This window comes from Larus michahellis, chromosome 18 (assembly GCF_964199755.1).
Source record: "Larus michahellis chromosome 18, bLarMic1.1, whole genome shotgun sequence".
NCBI lineage: Eukaryota > Metazoa > Chordata > Aves > Charadriiformes > Laridae > Larus > Larus michahellis.
The window spans coordinates 2,791,528-2,807,782 of NC_133913.1; the positions used below are offsets into that span (position 1 = coordinate 2,791,528).

Genomic DNA, 16,255 nt, shown 5'->3' on the forward strand with positions numbered 1-16,255 from the left:
ATGCACAGAAAGGGAAGAGCCTCTCTTGGTGCCCCAGGGCAGCACAAACCAGGGCCGACAGCGGACCCAGAGGGAGGGAAGGGATCTGTGAGAGGGTGCCGCTTGGGGTGGGGGGATGCGAGAAGCTCCCAAGGGGGCAGGAGCGACCCCACTCACCAGCTCACCCAGGGAACAGGCAGGCTGGGGCCGCCTTCACTCCCTCCTCGTGCTGCTGTCAGCATCTGCACCGGCTCCACAGCCTCTCACTCCCTGGCCCATGCCATGGAATGGGAAAATGGCCACGCTGGGGGGTCTGGCTGGGTGCAGGGTGCCCCTGCTGTAGCCACACTGTCCCACAATGAGCTAGGAAAGGGGCTACTGGAGCCCTCTCTGGGCTCCCAGGCGCAGGGAGGGGGAAGCCCATCTCGGGCCTGGTGCGTAACACCACAAACACCCACACTCAGGCCCAGGCAGGCAGCAGGTATGCAGGCAGCAACGCCTGCTTGTGTCAAAGCTGCTCTGAGCTCAGCCAGCCCTTCCCCATGGCAGCATGGTGCTGGCAGCAAGGAGGCTCCGCTCCAGGGAGCTCTGCCACATGCCCCGGCAGCACGTCCCCAGCCCCGACCGCATCCCCGCAGCCGAACTGCACGGGCTCAGGCAGCAGCAAGACACCGCTCAGAGCGTCACAGGCTCCCGCACAGAGAGGGAGACCCTGAAATGAAGCCCTGTCACCCAGGAACCGAGTATCAGAAGCCAGCAGATGGCAACAGCACCTCATGCTATGGTCACAAGAGTTGGGAGTAGGGAAGCCCTTCTCCAACAGATCCATCTCGCGCTGCCTGGGAAACGGGCAGCATCAGTCCCAACCGCAGTGGAAGTGCTGAGGCCTCAGACGTCCTGCAGGGATCCCGCACTCCTCAGGCAGATGAGCAGGGGATGGAACCAAGCAGCACCCGACGAATGAAACCCATTTGAGGCCGCCAGAGGCAGCAAGAACTCAGTCACTGAGTCGCTCCAGACCCTTCTTGCTTCCAGGATTTTAAGGAAATCCAGCACGAGCAAGAGGCACCAAGGCCTCAGGCAGAGGACGAAGCCCACATGAGCCAAGGCTGTTCACACAAACAACTTTATTGGCAGGTACCCAGCGGAGCTTTCAGAGCCCCAAGACCGGGGCCGGTGACGCAGTGACTGCGGCTGCGCCTCCCGCAGAGCTCCAGCAGCGGCACGCGCTGGGGAGAGGCAGGGGGTTCACACGCATCCCAACCTTCAGGCTCTGCCAACACGCCTGGCACTGGCCCAGCGGCGCACGCGCCATCAGCAGGGCTGCAAGGGGCTGCTCCGCTTCCCACATCGACTCCAGGTCTCACCCCGGGTGTGAGGAGCTGAGTCCACGCGGCAGCCCCAGGAGAGCAGCGCCTTTCAAAGCCATCCTCCTCCCAGGACAGAGCCACTCCCTTCATCAACACTTGAGCACAGAATTCCTAAGCCTGCCCCGCTGTCATGCTCCCCCCCCCCACCTCTTCCCCGCTTGAGCTGTAAACGGTTTCCCTAAAAGTATTAGATAATTAAAAATTCCCCCCGCTGTTCACCTCAAAGTTCCTCGCGTGCCACGGCGCAGCACCCCACCAGCTTACCCAGCCACCTGCAGCCTGGCCATAGGGAGCTCCTGCCCCTGGAGGGAGCCCGGGGGGTAGGGGGGGGCTGCAGAGGTCCGAGGGCAGCAGCCCGAGTTCCTCCTTCCCCGGGGCAGAAACGCAGCCCTACCGAAGAGCCGGGTGTCCTGCCCGGCCCAGCTCAGCCTTCCAGCACAACTGCTCTGTTCTGGTCCGCTCCCCGTCTGGTTTGAGCTGATTAAGAAACATGAACATTGTTGATTATGATAGGTTTATAAAAATTTTTTTTTTTTCGTTTTAATCACACAAAACTGGAGTTTGTGATGAAGACTAAGTTGACAGTTCCTCTTAAATACCAGTATGCATAAGACATTGCATTAGGCACTAGGCAGCAGCCAACATCAGTTAGAGTCTGGCAACAGAAGCCGTTTTAATACCTCCCTTCATACTTTTGTGGAATTACAGGCTTTTGCAATACATATTGTTTCCACTGACAAGTTAGCCGAGGTTTCCCCCACCCCACCTCTGTACATCGGTAAACCATGTGTATTCACACCAGAGTAGGGTTAACAACATTAGTGGCATCACAACCATCAAAAAAAAAAAAGAAAAAGGACAATTTTTCTATACAAGATTTTTTTTGCAAAAGTTGCAACAGGATTAGTGCATTACGACAGAACCGGAGATAGAAAAAAAAAATAAAAGAGTTGGCATGCTAGAGTCCAACACAAATAAAGACAACAGGCAGCTAGTTGTATGTACTATATTGACAAGATACTGATTGGTTACATGAAGAAACATACAATACAAAATACAGAAGAAACCAGTTTTGCTTCCCTCTGCCCCACCCCAGAATACTCGTAAGTGATTTGGTCAATAAAGTGGCTGAAAAGCCAGAGTTTGTCACTATAATGCTACAGTTTAGTGGTTGTTCTAGGCATATCGTACTGGGATTAGCCTTAGCTTTTACAGACGGGTAATTTTAAACCCAGGTCGTCTAGTCTCAATATCCCTTTGTTTCCAATAGTGAACTACAGTACGTGGGACCTGGGTGCTGCTGGCCTCACCCGTGGGAAGGGATGGGCTGGCTGGGCAGACACCAGGTCGCGCATCCACCACCACCAGGAAGAGGGAAGAGCAGAAGTTCATATATTAAAAAAGTGACTTAAGACTTAGAATTGAATTAGTATTTGTACAGAAAGGTGCAGGTGGAAGAACTCCCTCCAGCCTATGATCAGAAAGGGATGGAGAAATCACAGCAGCCACCGGCAGCAGCCGCTCTACGGTAAGTGCGATTGTTAGCGTGGATTCCAGTCACGTCATTCGAGGGCTCCGTCAGGCGGGAACGGGTGCTCAATTGCTGCAGCACTGGCTCCTGCTCGGCTGACTGCTCTCCTGAAGGTCAACCACCCGATTCCTACCTGGGCCACCAGGAGCGTTCTGGGGTTCATTTTTTGGCAGTTTCTTGGCTAGAAAGAGACAAGATGTCAGTGGGCTCCGCTACAGAGGCCAACCTCCTCCCCACCGCAGCCCACAAGCTGGGCTCGGCCCTGCTCTGCCCCAAGCCCTCACCTCTTCGGGTGTTCGGGACCGGGCACTGCTGGCAGCACGAGTACAGCAAACCACCCCACTTCTAGTCCTGGCTGTCACCAATCCCGCTCCTTCCTCACTCACCACCCCGGGATAGGGAGAGGGGGAACAGGCTTTGCAAGGCAAAGGCTCCAAACCCTCAGGGAGTGACTATTCACAGAACCATAGCCAACCGGTCACGGGCTCCAGTAAGAGCTCCCAGACCCTGGCTGACACGGGAGCTCCCAGGGTTTCCAGTGGGCTGCCCTGCTGGTGCTCAGAACCGCTCCAGCCATCCTTCTGCACGCAGGCTGTTACCTATTGCCATGAAGATTTCATTCACATTCATCGCTGTCTTTGCCGACGTCTCCATGAACAGCAAGCTGTTGTCATCTGCATATGTTTGTGCATCCTACAAACAATCACGTGAGAGTGGTAACGGCATCCTGCCAAAGGGAGGCCCAAGCAGCTTTCACGCGCTTCACTTGCTGGCTCGCTAAACACCGAAGAAACCCTGTCCCACCCCAGGGCAGACATTCTCCCCCCGCCTCTCCCCCGCCAGTCCCTGACCCTGCCTGGCCAGCGCAGCAGGGAGACATGCTCCACTGACAGCACCACACGGCTGGTGTCCCAGCAGCAGGGCTGGGGTACAGCAGCACAGACTGTTTGTGAGCCAAATATAGACACAGCGTGTCCCAAGCGGCACAGCGCCTTGTACTTTGGTTAGCTGGGAGAGCAACGCACGCTGTAAGTGCGCCACCAGCAATCCCGTGCAGAGGTCTGAGATAAGAGCTTCTCCTTGAAAGCCTGTCTGAGACAAGGTAAGAGCTGCGAAGAGCAGAGAACAAGCTGGGAATGATTCTTCATGTGTCTTGTGTCTAAAAGACGCCGTTTCGTACACTGCTGAAGACAGCCCCAGATGAGCAAGGCACCAGAAAAGACTGCAGACAGGAGCTTGTGCTCTGTGGGCCTTGTTCTCCACGTTCATCGCAATTGTTACCAACAAGAGCTAGAAGTGCTGTGGAAGGAGTGCATGGGAAAGGCAGGCCACAATTCCCTCTGCGAGGCATCCCGGGGTCCTCAGCAGCGTCAATCTTGACTTCCGCTCTCCCTCAAAGCCTTTTGCACACAGTCACCGTTTCCCCCCACTTAAGCAAAAAAGCTGCTTCCCTGACTTGCTCAGGTAACAACTGATCTGGATTCCCACTCACCTGGAAGTCCACAGCTCTCTTGGTAGCAAGGTCTGCCTTGTTTCCCGCTAGTGCAATTACAATATTGGGGCTAGCCTGCCTCTGCAACTCTTTCACCCAGTTCTTGGCTCGTACAAATGTGTCCTGGAAGCAAACAGGAGGCAGCAGTCAGGAAGGGCAGCCTCTTATTAATCCACAGTGAAGATATGATTAGAACAAGTCTTTCCTGGAAGAAGTGTTCTGCCTCTACAGCACTTTGTAGCAGGATCCTTTATCAGCTTAGACAGCCTTGGTCAGAACTGAGGAAGAGGCCATTAGCAGTTTTCAAGAAACTCAGTCCCCGCAGGCAGGCGTCTGCAGGGACTCTGAACCCAGACACTCTCCCAGGGAACCGAGAAGCACCAGCCGCAAGCACAGACGCCTCCTCCCCAGTAAACGCTCAGCCCCACGCAGTACTCACTGTGTTAGTGATGTCGTAGACAACAATGGCTGCCTGGGCCCCTCGGTAATACATTGGTGCCAGGCTGTGATACCGCTCCTGTCCCGCTGTATCCCATATTTCAAACTTCACCGTTGTGTCATCCAGACAGACTGTCTGTGTTAGGAAGGCAGCTGGAAGAGAAGGCGCGTGTTTGCCTTACCTCCAGCTGGAGAGCCCCTGCAGCGAGCGCCAGGAGCTCCGAGCAGTGCTGCTTTTGCACAGGAGCGAGGAGAAGCCCCCGACGGGGACTAGCGCGGTGCCACTTGCCGGGGAAGTCACAGCTCTGCTGTATCATCAAGCATCATTGCACACAGGAACCCAAGAGCCACCGCGCAGCGGACAGGAAGGTGGCCTTGAGAGCCCGGGCAGCAGACGGCCACCGGAGCGGCAGCACTGCCGGTCCCTGCCCCAGCGGCCTCCTCCCCCAGATCACACAGTGCGGCTGCAGCATCACCGGGATCCGCTTTGGGGAGCACCCAGTGCCAAAGCGCTGGAGTCAGCCCAGTTACCCTGCACTCCCCAATTTAGTAACTGGTTATTTTCTTGTTCCAGCGAGTATAATGCCATGTGTTACAACTAGGATAAAGGCAACCGGCCTTGGATACAGACCGAAGCAGAACAGCAGAGTGCCCACATGGCCCTCTGCAGCACAGCATTAGGCCCTACTTGCCCATAAGCTATAATTACAGCTATACTAACTCCGCATGGGTTACTATGGGGACAAATCAAGCCTTTTCTCAGTACACACCTAATATTAATGCCCAGAGACCTGGGTGCCGACTGACCTTTGATTGGCGACACTGTGCTAATGACTTCAAGCTCAAGAACTACTAGACCTGAAAGAGCTGTGGAAGTAGTTAACAGTATCGGGCTAGAAACAGCACCAAAATCCCAGGTCACAGTCTGAAAAGATAATTAAGGGCTATAAACCAAGCTGAAGGCTTCAGTTCTAATTACAAGCAGGAATTCAAGCACTGGAAGTGACGACGCCTTAGAGGCAGCGCGCACGGTTGCCATAGCATTATTCTCTGCTGCGCTGATCTTCACACCAACAAACAAGTTGTAAACCAGGAGTTAACGCATTAGCTGCTCGACTATTTATAGCAAAAAACCCAGACCAGACTGAGATAGCCATTATTACTTCTGATACCCCCAGACTGCATTAGCGAGGCTGGCATCTTGCCGCCACAGGCATCTGGAGTTGGCACTCACCTCCAATCGTGCTCTCCTGGTACTCGTGGAACTGCCCCTTCACGAAGCGCAGGACGAGGCTGGACTTCCCCACTGCCGATTCTCCCAAGAGAACAAGTTTAAACTGGCAGATTTTGTTTCCAGCAGCTGGTCCATTCGGTCGAGCAGCTCCACCTCGACCTGCCATCGTGGCCTAAGTGCAGGAGTGCCAAGAGGTAAGGATGCTGCAGGTTCTGCGCTGGGATCCACCTGGAGGCAGGTTGCAACTGGAAGAGGAGGTCAGAGTTAGTGACACACTCGTGGACCAGCCATACCAGTTCTAGAGGGTGGGTTTGATCTGCAACCACCATCAGCACAGGCAGGTGGTGACTCCTTCCCACGGTGGAAAGTTATCCACCACATGCACCACAACACTATCGGGCAGGTTCCGTCAGTCAGCAGCTCCTGGAGCAGCATCTGAAGTCTCCTGAGCCTCCCCGGAGAAGGGATATTGGTGACACAAGCTTGCCTTCCCACCAGCGGGCCCTCCAGCACTTCCACTGTAGAAGTTACACGCACCTTGCTAGGGTGAGGCAGGTAAAGAACAGCCAGCACGCCAACCGGTGTTATTAGAGCTTCGGCTATTAAAACAACAATTACGCAGTTCATGGAGGTAACTGAGGCTGACCTTTAGCTCCCTCCTCCTCTCTGAGTTCACAAGGCAGCAACTTGGGACTATCAATGCAGCACGGAGATATTCAAGTGCCACACGTAAGCCATTATGGGGAGCGGTTCTGCATGTCAGTCCCTCAGATCACAAGGCACTCAGACAAAGGGAGTTTCTATATTGAGCCTGTTAGTTTAGAGGCATTCACACAAAGCCATTAAAGGCTGCACCTCAGAGCAGTCCTGAAGAAGGCCTTTGGATTGCTACGCACGCGGCCTGCCAGAGGGAAGTCATCTGGTAGCAGCCCCTCTCTGGGCAGAGGCTGCCAGCAGCTGCTCCCCATCCCTGCTGCAAACGGCTCCTTACCACCCAACGAGGGACTCCACAGCTCAGTCCAAAGGAACAGGCAACACCGAACGCTTCCCACACCCCATCCCAACTGCCTTACTGCCCTTATCCCACACCATTGCAGGCCACCAGGCTACTGGCCACATTCTTTGAGAAGGCTGTTCAAATCCAGCTGCGCTGAGCGGCACAAACAGGCATCACCCGTGACCAGAACTGCCATCCCACCTCCCCAGCCCCAAAGCTCCAGAGCTGTGTAGAAGCACAAAACCATGGCGAGAGCAGCAAGACAAGCCGTCTTACATCCATCGTTAACCACAAGTGAAGTCTCAGTGCCTTCCTAACCATTCCTCAACTGCACGCAGCAGAGAACAGGAGCGCTTTCAGAGCGCACAGTTATACAGATTTAGGCATATTTCCTGTTCTCATCACAACTCCCACTTCCTGTCAATGATAAATGCTACAACTGATTGCATCTGCTCTGTATCACCACTTTCCCTTCGTAACCCAAGCTTCTCGCTGACAGAGACAACTGCCAAAAAAAGAAAAAAAACAAAACCCAAAGCCGATTTCTCTGCCTGCACCCCCAAGAAAACTCCGGGTATGCTCAGAGTACACCCAGCATTTACCCAGCAAATACCAGATTCCTACGAATAAGCAGCTTAAAGCAAGTTAAACTGGGTCCGAACTGGAGCAGTGCATGCTGTGAACAAGGCTCAGGCCTGCCTCAATAGAGAGGAAGAGTTTCAAACAGCAGCTTTGCAGAGCAAAGCCTGTCCAGCTGTGAGTGCTGTGAGACCACTTATAACTATGTCTCAGGTCTCAATTCAATTCCATAGTTTGATAGGAAACCCACAGCCATTTCAGCCTGAGTGCTTAACTGGAGGGACGCGAGTGTCCGCGGCTGGAGAACCACTGGAGGGACGCGAGTGTCCGCGGCTGGAGAACCACTGGAGGGACGCGAGTGTCCGCGGCTGGAGAACCACTGGAGGGACGCGAGTGTCCGCGGCTGGAGAACCACTGGAGGGACGCGAGTGTCCGCGGCTGGAGAACCTCTTCAGTTTTCAAAACAGAGAAGCACTTCAGCGCACTCTGACCTAACAGAGACATTCAGCCTCGAGTTGCTGTGATGAGGAGCCAAGTCAGAAAACCTACTGTTAAGCCCAGACCGTTCACTGAAGCTGGCAGGTAGGAAAGAACCCACGAGGAGTAACTTCAGCACAGTGAGATGTTTCAGCAGCCTGAGCTGTGAAGAAGCCGTTGATTCGAGCTGCCTGTCCAGTCTTGGGGTTAAGTCAGTGACGAAACTGCAGTTCAGAGCCAGGTCCTTGCAAAGGCCAGTAACACTGTCAGATCCCCACCGCCTCTTCCGAGGAAGGACGAACGCTGGTTTGACAGGATGAGCAAGCTTGATAGGAAGCAAATCAGCAACTTCTTTTGCTGGACTGTGAGGAAGGAGCATTTTGCCGCTCTGGCCAGGAGCGGCTTGGTTACCCCCAGGTTCGAGGCGCACATCAGGAGCTCTACATCGCTATCAGCCTGAAAAGGTTTCCACCTTTTAGAGTTTCTCCTCTAACCAGAGTTTGCAAGGGAACGGCTTTTGCTTGTTTAACCTTGTATTCATTTACCAGGGCAGTCTATCAGCAATCCGTAAGCTCTGTCACTGTTTCAGACCAACACTCTGCACATTAAACGCCACGTGAATCATGCCTCTCCTGAGTTATGACCTCCTGAAATATGATAGGGGTGATTCCCAGAGCAAAACAAGGAAATGAGCCTGTTGACATCCTCAAGTCTTAGCCTGACCTATATTTCACAGATCTCCATTCATTTTGCCATCTGGTTGTGCTACAGGAACTCAAACAGAATTAAGCAAGCATGTCTGTATGTCCAGCTCATCATGGAGAGCTACTGATCACAGCAAGCAGTCGAGCAGCTAGAGCCTTTGACCACTCAATTACGGAGAACCTGATGATCATCTAAAGATGGTTTGAAGTTTGGCTGCAGGACTACATGATCACCCGAGAAGCTGCCACATCTTTAGGATGACTGGGTGGAGTTTATGCAGTTCCGATGACCCTAACTGCAGCCATCTCCCCGAGGGTCTCGGGCTAAGGACGTACACAAGACCAGAATGACCCACTCAGCATTTCTGCTGATGACCAAACAATTGAATAAGTGACTACCAAAGCTGTAGATGGCAAGAACACTCCATTGCAGGAGGGTCAGTTTTTGCTAATGCCAACATCTTTGAGGATTTCTACATTCCTTCCAGAAACAGAACTCCACTCTGCTGACTGCAGAAGTACCAGCCAGTAGACCACACAGCCTGGATCTGTGCTAGATCAGCCCACCCCGCTCAGTGAGTACTGGTCTGAGAAGCGGGGAGTGCTCCATGCTGGATGAAGCCATCCGTGATGCCCAGGCAGGCTGCTCATCCCCTCTTCCAGCAGGGGAGACCGGGCATGCAGCCCTACCTGCTCCTGTGAGAACACGGACACTCGAGCCACGGGTCAGACTGACCGAAATAACAACAGCAATGCTGCACAGACAAGCAAAAGCAGCTGAAGTTGCCACTTGCCACACTAATTCAAGAAGTCAAGACCATGAGAAGGAAGGATATGATAGGGTACGCACGTAATCAAGATTAACAAGTATTAATTTTCATGCTAGCTTCTTCTAACTAGCTAAACTCAGCAGCTTGTGATGTCACAAGACCCATAAAAAGGTACGTGCTGGTTTGTTTATGGGCCCTGCCCGCCTCCTGCTTACTGAAGCACACACGGGAGCTCTGCATCACGCAGGCAAAAGTACCGGTTTTTTAACTGTAAAGTTTTAGAACAGTCTCTTTCTTGCTTTGAAATCAAAGATAAGTTTCAATGCCCGATGCTGTGCAACGACCAAGCTCTCTAGGTCTGTGCTCCTCAACACCTCGCCCACTTCCCAGGATTTGTTGTAGGGGCTCGTACACTCCTATGAATATTGAATTCAAGAATTTGAGTGCCCTACGTGAGAAAGGGCATGCCAGCGCTGCTGCATTCCCTGCCTATCTAGAGCAAGGAAGTTCTCTGGAGCCACTAGAATGCTCAAAAAGAGCAAAAGTGTTCATTTCAAACAAATCAACCCAGTACAACCACCCCAATCTCTGCAGGGCGATGACTGTCAGATCCCCATGTTAACCCCGTATGAAAAATGCTTTACAAGACTCCCTGCTGCAGGGAAGCTGATAGTTTAAGGTGGCAGAAGTTACAGAATCTGATATTTTTGCCCTGTGTTCACCCAGTAGTGAGGACTACACTGAAAGCTGGCGATATTTAGAAACCCAGTCCCGAAGAATCTCGTTACCCAAGAGGACTGCTTTTGCTCTCAGCTATGCAAGAAACCATTTCACCGGGGATTTGCTGGCTTAGAGTCAAAATACTCAAGACAAAAGCCCCAGTGAAGTATTTATCTTGTTAAATAGCTGACAGCGTTACATGAATTTCTTGGCAAAGCCACCCCTGAAGTTACGGAGTGGTTTAGCTTCACCTAACACCGAATGGGCAGCGAGCCACCGCCAGCAGGAAGCTTGGTGCTACCTTGCTCCCACCCAGAACTGGCAAGCCAGATTCGGGACCCAGAGTCACAAGCAACTTCCACCAGCAGGACCAGCAGCAAGCGTGGGACCCACCAGAGCAACACACAGACTCCACTAGCCCCCACCTGGAACATCAACCTGATTTTTCCAACACAATAATACGATGAATAAGAACAAACTTCCAAAGCCTTACTGCAGTAGGGTCCGTGCTGCAGAGGAAGAAATAACAGATCCAGCTCTTAGCCAGGAGATGAACCAGGAAACAGATCTGAAGTACAGACCTCAGTCCCCCAGCCCCATAAACTCTGATCAATTGTAATCCTTCATCTCTCTACAGACAACACACCCTTCCCTCCACAAACAAAGAACACTTCGTCTCTTGATCAGTAAGGCTATAATCCGGAGCTCCCAGAACAGCTCTAAACAGGGGAAGTAGTCATTGCAGTCGTCAGGAGCTGCGCTACGGCCTTCAAATGTAGATTCACAGCCCTAAATCATCTCAGAAAGCTGTTTCAGAAGTACTGTTACGGTTGTTACAAGAAGCCACAACTTCTCTGTAGACCCTTCATGCCCAAGCCTCCCAAAGACTTGGGCACACTCATTTTAATTTAGAGGTAAATAGGATTTACACTGGCAAAGAATTAAATCACTTTTTGTTGGTAGCTAGAGCCCTAAAAAAGTATAGTAGGATCTGTAATACCAGCTCCTTGTCATGTTTTTAATACTGGCATCTGTTCCCTGACATCTGCAGAGCCACGGCCTCCAAAGCAGCCCCAGCAGCCGGCTGTTTTTCAAAACAGCTTTTCAAAAACAATTCTATCAGAGATTTCAAGGCCACTACCCTGCAGTTACCAGTCAATCCAGCACGGATGAGCTCGCAGGATGGTACAACACACAGCTACCCCCAGCCGGGCAACCCAGGGCCGAGCCAGCAGAGACCTTCCCATGGCTCCACCACGCAAGCTGAAGCCTGGCCTTATGAAGGACAGTTGCCAAGCACAGTGAAACAGAGCCAAAGCCTTCAGGGCAAGACAAAACCCAAGAGAAGAAATCGTGATGAAAAGGCCAAGTTTCTGCTACTTCTCAGGGCCCCGTGTGTGAGGCCCTACTGCCAGGTTGCTGCTCGGTGCCGAGCACAAGTGGCCAAATTGAAGATCCGACCTAAACAGGCAGCACCGTACTGGGACAAGACCGTCTGACACACGGATCCACGCAGAACCCATCGTCATGGACAGAATGCTACTGCTCGGTTTGAGACAGTCTCACTTGCTAGACGTCATCTGCTTGAACCAGGCGAGTCACCTCTAAAAACTCTTACGAAACTCTGAAGCCAGGAACACCCGCGCATCCTACAAAGCTGATCCGACTCTTTGGAAGATGAGGCAAAGATCACAGCCTGCACGACTGAGTCAAGAAGCACAGTACTTTGGTCAAAGCATGTTATCGAGCTCCCTCAAGCCTTCTGCTAGCCAGTCGAACCCCATCCACACCCCCGCAGAAGGGTTTCCTAGGTTTAAGTGGTTATCCTTTACCAGGAAATCACAAAAACCCCTCAGGGGGCAAAGAGACATTACACTTACTGATGCTGCCTTGGAGCTACAGTTTTTTTAATACTTAAAGACAGTTGACTAGGTATCAGCAACAAGAGTTATTACCAGGTTGGTCACACTGGCAGCACAAGGAAGTTCCATGCCTAATCCAGTGGGGGTTTTAATTCTGCCAAATAGCGTGACTAATTGCTTTTAAAGCTGCAGTTAGTGTCCTATTAGATCACCGCAGCTGAACAGAGAAACTTGCAGTGAGGGCAGGCTGAGGCGTGGTGCTTCTGCCTGGTCCTCGTGTGTCAGGAAAGCGCCAGGCGTTACACCAGACCTCAGGTTCTAAGCGACCGCTGAATCCCTCATTGCGTTGACCCACGGCAGCAAGTGAACTCACACCAGATCCAAGCGATGGAAGACCCATGAACGCAAGCTGTCAGCACTGCTTCGGTCAAGCTCCACTTTGCTAAGCTATGGAGACGACGCACTTGCAAAGATTGCTTTAAAAAGAACGGAACGAGAAGTGACAGCTTTCTACCAAGCGTTATCAAGGCACGAATTGCAGCAACACACTGCCATGGATGAGTTCACCTTCATTTCACATTACCTTCTCACCAGCTGTCTGGACCAAAGTTTCCATATTCCCTCTCCCCACATTAACTCCCTCTTGGAGGTCTTACCTACTCGTAGTTATCCTTGATACTGCAAAAACTTAGTCCTGTTTCACAGGAGATGAGGCACAGCTGGGCTGAAGGAGTGACTCATGAGTGCAGTCTGGACCAACTACAAATTGAACAAAAGCATCAAGTTTTTAATTCTGCAGGCAAGGTTCTTTTAACTCCTGTTCTGGATATTGTCCACCGCTCAGCTTAATTTTGACCAGAAATCCAGCAACAAGTGCCTTTAGACAGCACCTACTATTCTGTGAGCAAGAAGGCAAGATCATTAACAACGCAAAGCAGAAAATTGCTATCTTCACTGCAAAAGAATCAGTGACCTTCATAATATCTTTTCCAGACAGCACAAAGATCTCTTGCCTCTGGCAGCTCCTTATTTGGAGCTCTACCAAATAAAAGCAAACATGAAAATCAGTCTTTTCTTATCTGTTTATGTAGAACTACTCCAGCAGCTCATTCCCGTGCTCCAGGGGAGGAAAGCATTCCTTTTAGCATTTACATGAAGCTTTTTCTTCCCCGATACTGTCACTTGCAGGAAGGTTCGTTGTTCCTGGCTAGCATGCGGAGCGTTACTCCTGACAACTTCACAGAACTTGCATAAGAGGACTTCAAACTTCATACCCCAAGGGAAGAAAACAGCTGACTCCGACATTTCTACATTCTACTCTTTTAAGTATGCTGACCGAAATACTTTGGGCTACACCCACTTCATTAGAAGCGTTCCCATTTCATTTCCTGTGTCTGGAAGTACTTGGCATTCTTCCCCCCACACACACTTTGCAGGGAGATGCCACGACCACCTCTCTGCTAAACACGCAGCGGCTTAAGAAGTTAGGATCAAGAGTTAATGGCTACCCAGGCCTAGAGCAATTCTAGAGCTGACCCCTCTTTAGATGCAGAAGAGCTTTGCTGTGACGGAGACAGTCCCACTTCTCATCCCAACCATTAAATTTGGCCAAGCACACCAAGTATGAATACATGACTGGACAGTTTTGTTCCAGACACTGCCCAATCCATTATTGGTTTCTCAAGTGGACCTAAACCCAACTCTGTTCACAGCATAACTAGTCAAATGTTTTATTTTCCTATATTCACAGCCACACATCAAGCTAGCCTTCCCCTTACTGCTCTCTGGTAACTGAAACCCATCTTCAGCAGCCCCATTTCGTCTTGCCTGTGTTGCTCCCTCACCCGAAGGGGTGTAAGTAGCTGCCCTCGAGGGACCTACGCTGCCTGGCCCTACCTTAAAACAAGCGTCACCTACACTAACCTATAGTATCTTAGAGGGAAAGGTTGCCTCTAGAGGTAGGTTTTTGCTATGAAAGCAGTTGACTGTTCGGGCACACTGTTGAGACGCAAGAGATGTCTGAGATGATTTCAGCACTGAGACCTACTTACTGAATCTAAGCACTGCTCTTCCTAACCTCACAGCTGTCTACAGACTTGTGCTTTACTTGCTCTCCTCACTCCAAGGATGCAATAAGACCAATGTTGTCTTGTAGCTGCCTACACACACACTATTCTGAATTCTTCGCCCATTTCAGTCACAGTTCTTTCACCTTATTGTCCAGTTAGCTGAAAAAGAAACCCAAAAAAAACTCTTTGAGTTAAGGCAGTAGTGAAGATTAATGGGATATTCCAAGAAAGTTCACTCAGACAGCATGGCATGTCAAGCCAATATGAATCAGAAGTACCTTTCTTTTTTTGGTCTCAACCAAACTTCAGAGTCCTGCCTTCAGAGTCGGCTCAGAAGTCCTAACTTAGTGCAAAGCATAACTGATGTCATGCTGTAAGCAGGGCAGCTCAAATATGTGTTGACCCACCACACAAAAAGCTAAGAATAGTAGATGCAAGTTGTTCCACATAAGACTTTAAATAGTACCTGGGTGTACTCTCTTCCCTCCGATTTCCTTACGCGCTTGGGAACAGTCAAGGTCAGAACTCCGACAGCCACGTACAAAAGCAACAAGCTAAAGGTCAGCTGAGATCGGGTCAACGCTGTATTTGGTCTCACTGGCAGACCCGGTTACAGTGAGAGTCACAATCAGCAGAGAGCAACTGTGACTGCCACAGCTCCTCACAGCCCACAGGAGTCTTAGCAGCACCTTGAACGTTACCAGAATAAGACTGGAGCAGCTTTCACAGGATTTAGTACTACAAACCTGTTGCTCACGCTCACATCTGCACTATTGGCCTTCACAAGATCTCAGCTTACGGGCAGTGGCTGCTCCCGTGGCACTGAAGGTCCTGAGCACACCCACTTCCTTCCAGACAAGCTACAGAACTTTCTCCTAGACTTTGTGCCTCATTCGAGAGCCTGCAGCACCACGTATTTCACTTCACAGACACCCCACGGGGGACACGGGGGCTGTGTTTGTCACCAGCAGCAATGCAGAATAGTCTCCATTCCACTGGAAGCTATTTTCAGCAGATAAAGTCACATCCTTCATTTAGGCAGTTCTCTACTCGGGAACCTGGCCCGGCTTTCAGACTTCTAGAGTTTCTATTCCCGCTTTGGCAGCTGACTAGCTACAAGATATTACACCCCTTCTGACCTTACAGGTGCCACACCTTCCCCAAATTGCATTTAACTGTCACACAGTCATTGCTACGAGAGGGACAGAGGCATTGGGACACAGCGGCGGGGCGGGCGCAGCACACCGAGTGCAGCACCGGTACCCGCTGCCGAGCGAGCCCCTCCCGGTGAAGGAAACCGGCCCGAAGGAGGCTCAAACCCGCGGCTCCGCGATGCAGACACGCCATTCCCCTCCAGCTTGAGATTGTCCCCTTTGACGCGTGGCTCTCACCGGCCAGCACAGCTCCCGGCTACACCGGTGCCACCCTCCGCCGCTCCCCCGCCTCGACAGGGTCCCCGGCGGGACCGGCCCGCCCGCGACCCAGCACCGGGATGTTTATTTCGGGCAGCCCCGAAGGCCGCCACTCCCCGCCCTGCTCGGCTCCACACCCCGACAGCCTCGCCCTGCTCCGCTCCCACCGCAGGGCCCCCGGCTGCCCCCGCATCCCCCCCGCCGGGCGGGCTCCCGGGGCGCCGGCTCTGCGGCGCACGGGCCCGGAGGAGCCGGGCCCCCAGGCCAGGCACCGCCCGGGGCAGGGCTCGGCGCCGAGCCGCGCCGAGTCCCGCCTGCCCGGCGACCCCGCGGGCCGGCCCCACCGCGGGCCGAGGGGGCCCCGCCACCCCCGGCCCCACTCACCGCCCGGAGCGCCGCTCCCCCCGCCGCAGGTGAGTCTCGCAGGCCCCGGCCCTCACTTCCGCCTTTACCCGTTCCGCTTCCGGATTCGCCCACCCCTTCCGCTCCCAGCCCGCCGCCCACAGGCAGCGCTCCCTGTCAATCAGCTGCTCCCCGCCCCACGGAGGCTCCGCCCCCTCCCGGCCGCGCCCCCCTCACGTGAGCCGGGAGGAGTGACGTCGCGGCGCGCCCGTCGCAGGG

At 52.6% G+C, this 16,255-nt stretch overlaps 1 protein-coding gene across 2 annotated transcripts; it reads right to left on the bottom strand.

Moving 5' to 3' along the window:
- Positions 1 to 2,341: 2,341 nt before the first annotated feature.
- RAB5C (RAB5C, member RAS oncogene family) lies at positions 2,342 to 16,175 on the bottom strand. 2 transcript variants are annotated; one of them, XM_074561575.1, is made up of 6 exons: positions 16,019 to 16,175; positions 6,045 to 6,289; positions 4,812 to 4,963; positions 4,373 to 4,495; positions 3,480 to 3,573; positions 2,342 to 3,061 (listed from the first exon to the last, which is right to left on the bottom strand). In XM_074561575.1, exons 2-6 carry the CDS (start codon positions 6,208 to 6,210, stop codon positions 2,946 to 2,948), a joined length of 651 nt encoding a protein of 216 aa, XP_074417676.1. In that variant the 5' UTR covers positions 6,211 to 6,289; positions 16,019 to 16,175; the 3' UTR covers positions 2,342 to 2,945. The 2 variants fall into 2 exon arrangements, with proteins under 2 accessions (XP_074417676.1, XP_074417677.1); XM_074561576.1 differs by lacking the exon at positions 16,019 to 16,175 and adding an exon at positions 12,810 to 12,907.
- Positions 16,176 to 16,255: the final 80 nt, after the last annotated feature.